The 10,657-nt window shown below is 63.2% G+C and overlaps 2 protein-coding genes across 3 annotated transcripts; one reads left to right on the forward strand and one right to left on the reverse strand.

The window, feature by feature from the left end:
* Positions 1–1,763: 1,763 nt before the first annotated feature.
* Positions 1,764–3,727, reverse strand: GPR3 (G protein-coupled receptor 3). Its single transcript, XM_068657837.1, has 2 exons — positions 3,611–3,727; positions 1,764–2,820 (listed from the first exon to the last, which is right to left on the reverse strand). Exon 2 carries the CDS (start codon positions 2,802–2,804, stop codon positions 1,818–1,820), a length of 987 nt encoding a protein of 328 aa, XP_068513938.1. The 5' UTR covers positions 2,805–2,820; positions 3,611–3,727; the 3' UTR covers positions 1,764–1,817.
* Positions 3,728–5,390: 1,663 nt separating this feature from the next.
* On the forward strand, positions 5,391–10,657 carry CD164L2 (CD164 molecule like 2). 2 transcript variants are annotated; one of them, XM_068657874.1, is made up of 6 exons: positions 5,391–5,666; positions 7,247–7,351; positions 7,749–7,826; positions 7,939–8,004; positions 8,515–8,680; positions 10,170–10,657. In XM_068657874.1, the coding sequence occupies exons 1-6, from the start codon at positions 5,570–5,572 to the stop codon at positions 10,174–10,176; spliced, it is 519 nt and encodes a 172-aa protein (XP_068513975.1). In that variant the 5' UTR covers positions 5,391–5,569; the 3' UTR covers positions 10,177–10,657. The 2 variants fall into 2 exon arrangements, with proteins under 2 accessions (XP_068513975.1, XP_068513974.1); XM_068657873.1 differs by having other exon boundaries at positions 5,393–5,666; positions 7,936–8,004.

Below are 10,657 nucleotides of genomic sequence, written 5' to 3' on the forward strand. Positions count from 1 at the left end.
GCAAGGGGCACGAGGCGCAGAGCCCTGTTCCCGGGGGGGGGGGGGGCGAGCTGCCCTAATTAACACCCCGGTGATTAACCCTTATCAGCACCACCGCTGGGCACCCCGAGTTGTGTTCCAGTGCCCAAACCGGGGGGGTCATCATCAGCCCTCGCTCTGTTTGGGGCATTATTTCTGCCCTGGGGGGGGCTGCATGGCCGTGCCCCCCCTGCCCTCACCCGGGAGCTGCTTTGAGGCCGGGGACCTGGGTGCTGCCCCCCCCCAGGGCAGGGATCCCATTATCAGGATGTTTTTTTTGGGGGGGGTTCTGTCACTTGGGGGTGCAGGGGACAAAGGGAGAAGGCCCTGCCTGGGCACGGGGGGGGGGGGCACCAGCTCGCCCACCCCCCCCAGCTGACACCACACAGCCGCACGTCACCGTATCACAAATTATATTTTTATTTCCCCCCCCCCAGAGGTTGTAAACAAGAACCAGCCCCGTGCCCTGTGCAACACCGCAGCGAGGATTCCCCCCCCTCCCAGCCCAAGGGGCTCCCTCGCATCCATCCCCCCCCCAAAAAAAAAAAAAATGTGCAAATCCCATCCCAGTGCAAAGAAACGCTTTGGTGAGGGGCTGGGGGGGGGGGGCAACCGGCAGCAGGGCGATGGGGGGGGCTCCGAGGGGACACCCCGAGGCTGCTGGGGTGGGGGGCACCCAGCCCCTGTGCGCCCCCCCCCCGCCCAAAGCCAGCGAGCACTAGAGGGCAGCAAGCCCCAGCGCTGCGCCCGGCCGGGAGGGAGGAATTACCCAAAAAAATAAATAATTTACCCCCAAAAAATAAATAGATGTGCGGACAGCTGGGAGAAGGGGGGGGCTCCGGGTCCCTCCTTCTCTGGCAAGCGATTTCCCCCACCTACATTCCACCCCCCCCCACCTCCCAATTAATGTAAAAAATATATTTTAACTATCTGAGGTAAATAACGCTGTAAAAAGGCAAAAGGGGGGAGGGGGGGGGGACGGTTCTGGTGTCGCCCCCTCCTTAAAAAAATAACGCCTCGTAAATAGTTCTAAAGAAAATATGAGGATCAGATCGGCCCCCGTCTCTCTCGCGCGCACACAGAAATATAGATTATATTGTGGATAAAAAATACGCTTTTTGTTTGTTTTTTTCTTCTGTAAATTCAAAAAGTGGAAAGATTGAGGGGGGGGAGGTTGGGGGGGGTTGTGCACAGAAGGGGAGAGCCGGGACGGGCTGCAGCAGCGCGTCCCCGGCGGGGAGGAGCGAGACGAAAAAGGGGAAAAATAATAGAAATAAAAATAGAAATAAAAATATAAATTAAATAAGAATAAGAATAAGAATAAGAATAAGAATAAGAATAAGAATAAGAATAAGAATAAGAATAAGAATAAGAATAAGAATAAGAATAAGAATAAGAATAAGAATAAGAATAAGAATAAGAATAAGAATAAGAATAAGAATAAGAATAAGAAAATAAGGAAAAGGAAAAGGAAAAGGAAAAGGAAAAAAAAGAATAAGAATAAGAATAAGAAAATAACAAAAAGAAAAAAAGAAAAAGAAAAAGAAAAAGAAAAAGAAAAAGAAAAAGAAAAAGAAAAAGAAAAAGAAAAAGAAAAAGAAAAAGAAAAAGAAAAAGAAGAAAAAAAAAGAATAAGAATAAGAATAAGAATAAAAATAAAAATAAAAAAATAAAAAAATAAAAATAAAAATAAAATAAAAATAAAAATAAAATAAAAATAAAAATAAAAATAAAAACTAAAAATAAAAATAAAAACTAAAAATAAACATAAATAAAAGACCCCCACGACAAACAGGTGGTCAGACGTCGCTGGGCGACCTGGAGCGGAAGGGCATGGTGGGGGACACGCACCCGCAGCACACGGCCCACAGCACCTTCTGGATCTCCTGGTTCCTGAAGGCGTAGATGAGGGGGTTGAGCATGGAGTTGTAGGTGGCGGGGAGCAGCGTGACGTAGGTGTAGAGGGCCGGGGAGCTGGAGTCCCCCAGCAGGCAGTAGACGGCGAAGGGCAGCCAGCAGGACGCGAAGGTGCCCAGGATGACGGCCAGGGTGGCGATGCCTTTGCGCGTGGCGACGTCGTGGGAGCTGCCCAGGAAATGTCTCTGCACGGCGATCTGCTGGGCGTGCCGGCACACGATCCTACAGATCTGCACGTAGAGCTGGAGCATCGCCCCGAACACCATGAAGAAGGAGACGGAGAGGATGAGGAGGTGGTTCTTGGTCAGGGGCTTGACCACGCTGCACGCCGAGGGCTCCTTCAGGCAGTTCCAGCCCATGACCGGCAGCAGCCCGTAGCACACGGAGGCTCCCCAGGTGAGCACCAGCATGATGTAGGTCCTGGTGACCGTCCTCTCCGAGTAGTAGGTCAGGGCGTTGTAGAGGGACAGGTAGCGGTCGATGGTGATGGCCAGCAGGCTGCAGACGCTGGCCGTGAAGGAGGTGACCAGCAGCCCCACCGTCAGCAGGCTGAGCGCCTCCCACGGCACCAAGTAGACGAAGGCGAAATGCAGGATGAGCCCCAAACCCGCCAGGAGGTCGGCGGTGGCCAAGCTGCCGATGAGGAGGAACATGGGGGCGCGGAAAGCCGGCGTGTAGAAAATCACCACCAGCACCACGGCGTTCTCGCAGGAGATGACGGTGCCGGAGACGCAGAGCACCACGTCCCAGGGGTTCAAGGCCAGCGGCTGCACCACGGATTCCAAATCCAAGGAGCCGCCGCTCCCGTTCCTGGCCTCGAACCAGCCCCGCTGGCCCGCGCTGGAGTTTGGAGGCCCGTCCTCCATCATGCTGCCCGAGGCCGACCTGCCGGAGCCCAAAAACCAGGGGACCCCCATCAGTGCCCCGTGCGCCCCCGTGCCACCCAGCCCTGCGCACCCATGTCCCCTCCCATGGGGGTTTCCCCCAAAAAAGTTGTCCCCATGATCCGGGCAGAGCGGGATGGAGCAGGGCACTTGGGTCACCGTTGACCCGAAGAGGGTGTTTGTCCAGAGGAGCTTTGCTTTGGCTCTGCTTTTTCTTCTTTTTTGGGGGAAAAATACACAATTTTTGCATTGATAAAAGGAGGAGGAAAATTAAATAAATAAAAGCAAACGGCTCAGCCCGCTCGCTCCTGCCTGCATGAGCTGCCCAGGGGGGTTGTGCATCGCATGATTTGGGTGGGTGAATGCTCAGAGTGGGTCCGGCCTCGCTGTCCTGCCCCCCCCGCTCATGTCCCCCCCACCCTTAAAAAAAAAAGGAGGGGGGGATGTTATGGGGATGGGCAGCAGCAGGTGAAAGGGGCGGCCCCACCACCATGGGGTCCAGCCCACCCCCTACAGCATCCCAGCGGGGGGGTCCCCAGCTGGGGGGGGGGCTGGCAGGGATGCTCTGGGAGGGCAGCACAGCCCCGGGGCGGGGGGGGCACACACAGGGGGCTCACACCCCTTCCTTGATACCCCCCCAAATCCCTTGTACCCCCCCCAAAAAAAAAAAAAAAATCCACGGTACCTCCCCAGAAAAATCCCGGTGCCTCCCCCAAAATTCTCGGTGCCCCCCCCCCAAAAAAAAAATAAAAATCCGGGTGCCCCCCCCCTCCCTCCCCAAAAGCGCTCACCTGCCGGGATGCTCGGCCGCAGCCCGGGCTGGGGGCCCGCTGCCATGGGCGCCGCCGAGTTATAGCGACCGAACCCCTCCGGGGGGGTGGGGGGGTGACTCACCGCCGTCCCCCCCCCCCCCCCCCCCCCCCAAAGCAGCCCCGCTCCCCCCGCTGTGACGTCAATAGCGCGCCGGAGCCAATCAGCGCCCCGCAAAGCAGCGCGGGCGCGCGCGCGCCGCATAGTAATCGCAGCGGGGCTGGAGCTGCCCATTCATAAAAACAGCCCCCCCCCTACACACGCACACCCCCAGCCCGGCCCACGCCCGCCTCTCCTTTATTCACCCCCCCCCTCAAACCTACACCAAAAGCCCCCCCCTACAGCTCGAGTTCCCCCCGCCACGTCCTTGCGAAGCCCTTGTAGGGCCGTGATGCAGAGCCCTGCAAATGCCCCCCCCCCAAAAAAAAATCCACTCCCCACCATTGCAGAGGTGTGGGGGCTTCCCTGGGGGAGGGGGGCGTGGGGGCGGCTGTGGGAGGCTCCGTTCGGGGAAAGGATGTGGGGGTGGCAGCGGGGGTGTAAGGAGGTGTCCTCCCCCACCCTGCGTGGCTGGGGGTGCTTGGCCCTCCCCGCTCCGGGGCCGGGGCGCTCCGTCTGGCTTTCCCACGCGGGAATAATTAGCCCTGAATAATTAATTCATCGCCGGGAGAGCCGGGAAGGGCTGGCCCGGCGCGGGGTTGCGGGAAGGGCGGCTGGCAGGGAGGAGGAGGAGGAGGAAGAGGAGGAAGAGGAGGAGGAGAGGCACCCCCGGGACCCTTCCAGGACCCCCCATGAGTGGGGTTGCCCCCACGGGGGGGCCCGGGCGAGATCTTACAGGGGCACGGGGCGGGGGGGGGGGGGGGGGCTCAGTGTACCGGGATCGGCTGCAAGCATCCCATAGGAGCGCAGCGTCCCGAGTGGGGGCGTGGGGGGGAGACCCCTACGGTCAGGGGGAGATGGGGGGGCTCGGCCCGGCGGGTGCTGAACTCCGGGGAGGGGATGTTGGGTCCCCCTGTGCCGCGACCCCAGAGGGGTCCCACCACCACCATATCTGGCGTGTGCAGTGTACATAGGGCATATGCAGTGTGCGGTGGTGTGGGGTGTGCAGTGTGTGCAGTGTGTGCAGTGTGTGTGCAGTGTGTGCCCACAGTGTGTGCAGTGTGTGTGCAGTGTGTGTGCACAGTGTGTGTGCAGTGTGTGCAGTGTGTGTGTGCAGTGCTTGCAGTGCGTGTGCGCAGTGTGTGCCCACAGTGCATGCAGTGCATGTGCAGTGTATGCAGTGCACGTGTGGTGTGCAGTGTGTGTGCAGTGCTTGCAGTGCGTGTGCAGTGTGTGCCCACAGTGCGTGCAGTGTGTGTGCAGTGTGTGTGTGCAGCGTGCAGCGTGCACACAGCATGCAGTGAGTGCAGCGTCTGGGGTGTGCAGTGTTTGCTCACCATGCAGTGTGCACACAGACAGATGTGCAAGCAGGGTGCGCAGGGTGCAGCGTGTGAGCAGTGTGTGAGCAGTGTCTGCAGTGTGTGCAGTGCGTGTGCAGTGCATGGTGTGTGTGTGTGTGTGCACAGTGTACGTGCAACGTGTGCGGTGTGTGTGCAGTGGGAGCAGTGTGAGCAGTGGGAGCAGCACAACCTGCAGCCCTGCGGGGGGGGGCGCACAGCCGTGGCTTTCCCACGGGCAGGCGGGGGCAGCCTGGGGGCTGGGCCCCCCCCTACAAGGGCCGGGCCCCCCGGGGCGGGGCGGGGCGAGGCGAGGCCGCCCCCTGCCCGCCCCCGCCGCCGGGGCCACCGCCTCCCGCGGGCGCGCATGTGCCCGTGGCACGGCTCCGCTCCGCTCTCCCGGGAGCTCCGCAGCTGGCACCTCCTGCCGTGCCGAGCCGTGCCGAGCCGGGCTGAGTCGTGCCTGGCCGTGCCGAGCCGTGCCGAGCCGTGCCGGGCCGTGCCATGGCCCCGCCGTGCGCCGGGGCTCTGCGCTGCGCGCTCCTTTGCGCGCTCCTTTGCGCGCTGCTGTGCGCGCAGGGCCCCGCTGCCACCCGCGCAGGTAGGGACCGGCCCCGCGGGGAGGGGTGCTGGGGGGGGAGAGGTGGTTTAGGGGCGAGCACAACTCCAGGGTGATGTTTAATGAGGGTTCCCCCTATGAGCCAGGACGCCCCCCGGACCCCCTGCCCCGCAGCCCGGCCCGTGGCACCCCTGGACCCCCGCTGGCACCGGTTTGGGGCCGGGACCCCCAGGGTGTGAGGGGTGTGGGGGTGTCCGTGTGCGGGGTGCAGCGTCCAGGCCCCTCTCCAAAAGAAGTTGGGGTTGGAGCACAAAGCCCTCGTCCTCCCGGCCCAGGTGCCCACAGCCCCAAACATGGGTTATGGGAACCCCAAAGGAGAAGGATGGGAACCCCGGGCTCAAATTATGGGAACCCCAGAATTTCTGCTGCTCCCCTTCTCCCATCCTCCCACTCCTTATAGGAACGGGAACCTCATGGGACACCGGGACGGGGCGACCTCAGCCAGCCCCGCTGTCCCCCTCCCCAATTTCCCTCCCCACACCTGCCGGCAGGAGCGGGAGCCGACATTGTTGGGCTCAAACGTCTGTTCCTGTGCCTGCCGTGATAAAAATAACTGAAATTACAAACCTGCCTGAAACGCTGCGAACAAAGTCCTACTTTCCCATTGGTTCCCCGCGGGTCTCCGAGCCCCGCGGGGAGGGGGCCGGCGCCGTGCCCACCACGCCGTAGCCATGGCAATGGGTCCGCAGCATCCGACTTCCAGCCTCGTGCCACCCGGTGCCCCCTTTGCTTTTTGCTGTGGGGGGCACAGAGAGGGAAGAAAGAGGCCTCTCAGTTCGGTCAAGAGGAGTTTGAGCAGCCAGGCCTGGTCTGGGCAGCCTGCAGGACCCTAAAAGCCTGCAGGACCCTAAAAGCAGCCCCCAAAGGGAGTTGGTGTGGCGGGGTGCCCCCCTGCAAACCACTGCCCATGGGGATGGGGCAGCAAAGCCTGGCACGAGGCTGACCCAGGAGGCCACCAGCACCCTTTTTTCCCCAAAAAAAGTCTGCAAACGGGTTCTCCCCTGGGAAAAACAGCTCCCGGCCCCTTCCCGGGATGGTGCAAGCGCGGTGGCGGGGCGTGGGATGCAAGAGCTGGGTACAGGGAGGGCCTGGCCGTGGCTCCCCGGAGCCCGCTGCAGCCTCCCTCGCTGACAGTCATCACGTTAAATTAATGATGAGCGCGTGTGGGGGAAGAGCTGGTGGCGGAGCAGCACCGCGAACGCCCAAGTGACTCACAGAGCCTGAGTGGGGGGCACTGGGGGGGGGGGAGGGTGGGCAATCAGGGCATGGAGTTGCTGAGCGTGCGAGGTGGGGAGCAACCAGGCTGGTACTGCTGCCTCGTGGCTTTTAAACCTCCCCAAAAATGTCCCGGGACGGGATGGGCTTGTGCTGTGCCGTGGTTGCAGGCACAACACGTTTGTGGGCACGACGTGGTTGTGGGGTGGGGGGTGTCCCCCTCTCCGGGGGGCTGCAGCCCACCGGGATGGGGCTGGTGATCCTTGGAGCACTGGGACGGGGACAGGCAGGTCCCTGCAGGATGGGTGCTGGCCCTCACCCCGCTCTTCCCCCTGTTTTTTTTGCAGGGGAGTGCGGCGAGCTGCGATCCTGCCAGACATGCACCGCCGGCACCGCCTCGCCCAACGGCTCCACCTGCGTCTGGGTGGGCTGCGGGGCACCCCAAGAGCCAGGTGAGGGGGGCTCAGCCTTGGTGGGGAGAGCACCAGGCATCCCACAACCCCAGGTGCCCACAGCCAGCCCTTACCCCGCGCCTCCAGACCAACACCAGGCGGCTGCGCTCTCCTATGGACCTGTCAAATCCAGCTCAGCACCCTTGGGTGCGTGGCCCCGGCTGCTTTCCCCACTCCAGGTGCACCTCGCCTGGCCCAGCACGGTTCCATCCTCCAGCTTTAAGCCTGTGGGGTTTTGGTGCTCCCAGCCAAAATGGGTTTGGGGCAGCTTTGGGAACCCTCAACACGTCCGGGATGCGGGTGCCGCAGGGCGCAGCGGGTGGGGGCGCAGCGGGTGGGGGCGCAGCGGGTGGTCCCGGGGTCCCGTTGGGAAACTCCTGCTCCCTTTATCCCACAGAGACCTGGAGCTGCGTGCAGAGAGGGGCAGCAACACAGGGGACGTGTGTGCTCTACAACACCACCGCCCTGTGCCCAGGTAACCCCACACCCCCAAAAGAGGGCTTCGGGCTGGGGGAGGGGGTGAAATCCCGGGGGGCGATGTCCCTCAGCACCTCGTCTTCCCCCTTTTTCTCTGTCGCCTCCAGCAGCGCTGAAATCCCCCACCAAAGAGCCCCCACAGCCCCCTAGCAAGGAGCCGGTGACGCATTCGCCACGTGAGTGGGGTTGGGGGTCCGGGGGGGGGGCAATGATGGGATGGGACCAACCTCTTCCCTCTGCGTCCCCTGGGGAGGGGTGAGCGCTGCCCCCCTTTTGGGGTTGCACTGATGGAGGTCACACCGTGGCTGTGCCCACGGGGTGCCAGCCCTGTCCCCATGGTCACAGCTCGGTCCCTGGCCCCCCTTTTTTTTCCCCTTTTTGCCTTGCCGGGGGGGGGCACGGGGAGGACAGCAGCAGGTGAAGGGGCTGGGAGCGGAGGAGCCTCTTCCAGGAAACGGGATCTGGAGGGCACGGGGCTCGCTGCGGCCGTAACCGGAGCCGCTGCCCTCTGAATTATTGATGCCAGCGGGCTGCTGCGGCACAGGAGGGGGCCGAGGGGGGGGGCACATCCCTGCCTTTCCTCCCTCAGACCCCCAAAATCCCCCCTTTATCCTTGCTGGGGATGGCTCGGAGGGACGCAGGGGTACCCAAATGCCCCCCCCCCCCCTTGTTCCCCTTGCCCCCAGGGACCAGCACCACCAGCGCCCCGCTGACCGGCAGCCCCGAATTTCACCCCCCCGGATTTGACACCGCCAGCTTCATCGGCGGCATCGTGCTGGTGCTCAGCGTCCAGGCCGTCGTCTTCTTCATCATCAAGTTCATCAAGTCGAAGGACAGCACCTACCAAACGCTGTAAGGCTCCCGAGCCCCCCCCCCACCCCCATAGCCCTGTGCTCCCCGGGGGGGGGTCACACCGCCACGTGCCTGGGCTGAGCCCCCCCCCTAGAAGCCATAAATCGGGGTCCCGTCTCGCCGTGTCCCGTCTCGCCGCTGAGTGTTGTCTCCCGTGGCTGTTTGTGCGTCCCCTCTTTATTTGGGGGGGGCATTTTTGGGGTTGGGGGGGGTGGCACGGAGGATTAAACCCGTCTCCTTGTCGGTGTCCTGCCTCCTGTCTGTGCGCTGCTGCCTGGCCCCATCCCACCTCTGACCCCATAGGGAACACGGGGCACCCCGAATCCACCCCACGAGGCTGAGCCAAGGGGGGGCCGTGCTCTTTTCCCCCTCCCCTCGCCCCTTTCTCCTGCCCACCCACCGTGGTGCTGAGCCCCTCGGGGGGGCTTCTAACGTGGGGGGGCCGTGCCCCATCTCTCTTTCCTTGCACGCTGCCAGAGAGGACAACCAGTAGGTGCTGGGTGCTGGGTGGGGGCTGCCCCCCCGCGCCCCCACGGCTTCACCCATCCCTCACCCCTCCTTTTTTTGGGATGGGGGGGGGGGCAAAGGGCTCCTTTCGTCTTTCCTGGCCTGCATGAGGGGGGCTTCTCCGCTGGTGTGCTGTGCTCCTGGGGGTGCTGCCCCGGCGGGGGGGGGGGGTGTGTGACCCCAGCCCCGGTCACCTCCGTCCCCATGGAGGGTGGGTGCAGCCCCCGGTCCCCGTGAGCCCCTTTTTAGGATGGGAGCTGTGGTCCTGCTTAGAGAGCACCCAGTAGTGTGCGCCCCCCCCTGTCCCATGGGTGCCCCCCCTATCCCATGGGTGCCCCCACTGTCCCCACTGTCCCCTGCCCACCCCTCAGGGCTGGTTTTGGGGTCCCCTTTTCCTCCTGGCTCCATCACCCCAGTGCCTTCACAGCCTGCGGGGTCCCAGCCCCGTGCACGGTGTCCCCAATGTCCCCCCCCCCGGTGCCCCCAGCCCCTCTCCGTGCCCCCTGGAGGAGCAGGGCCAGGCCCTTGCTGTGTGCTTTTGCTGTGCCTCTGTGTTGCTGCCGGGGCTGGGGGGAGGAACACGTTGAGGGGGGGGTCCCTGTGTCCCCCCCCCTGCCCTCTGTGTGCTGTTTTGGGGAGGGGGGGTGCGTGCTGTGTGCTGTGGGGTGAGACTTGTAGCTCCGGCTGCCCCCATTAAACTCTGCGAGGTGGTGTCTGTGTGTCCAGCCCCTGTGTCGTGTCCTGGGGGGGTCCTGGGGGGGGTCACGGAGCCTTTTTTGGGGGGGGGGGCATGGCTTCAAAAACCCCGTGCCCCCCATCCCTTCCCTGCAGCAGCTCCCATCCACCTGGGTGCGGGACCACCCCATCCCGGGTGGGTGCCGTGGGGTGGGTTCTGGGGCACCCCCTGCTTTGGGGGGGCCCTGTGTGTGTCCCCCCCCCAGGCCCTTTTTTGCTACGTGCCCTTCTCTGTCCCCTGCCCTAGGATCTGAGGCCGGGGCCGTGCTTTCCTCGTCCCCCCGGGGAGGCAGAGAAGAGGCCGGCGCTGCCGCGTCCCCGGGACCCTCCTGCCTGGCCCCCCCCCCACACCACAACTATGCAAAGCTGGCCTCTCTGCCCCAGGGGGGGGCTTCAGGACCCCCCCTCCGTGCCCTGCATGTAGGGGGGCTGGGGCTGGGACGTGCCACCCAAGCCTGCCCCGTGTCCCCGGTGTGGCTGGGGACGTTTTGGGGGTGTTGGTGGCTGCGGTTGTGTCCCCCCCCCATGGGGTGCTGGGGTGGGGGGGCCCCTCCAGCTGCAGCCTAGCCTTTGGGGCCCCCCCCAGGCTTATCAGGAAGCCAGGCAGTGGGAGGACACTTGGCCACAGTCACTGGGGGGGGCGGGTGAGTGCCACCCCAGGCCCCCCACCCCGCACCGGGCAGAGCCTGGGCTGGCGCAGTGGGGGCCGAGACCCAATAAAGGATTTTTCTCCTA

The sequence above is a fragment of the Anas acuta genome, chromosome 21 (genome assembly GCF_963932015.1).
Source record: "Anas acuta chromosome 21, bAnaAcu1.1, whole genome shotgun sequence".
NCBI lineage: Eukaryota > Metazoa > Chordata > Aves > Anseriformes > Anatidae > Anas > Anas acuta.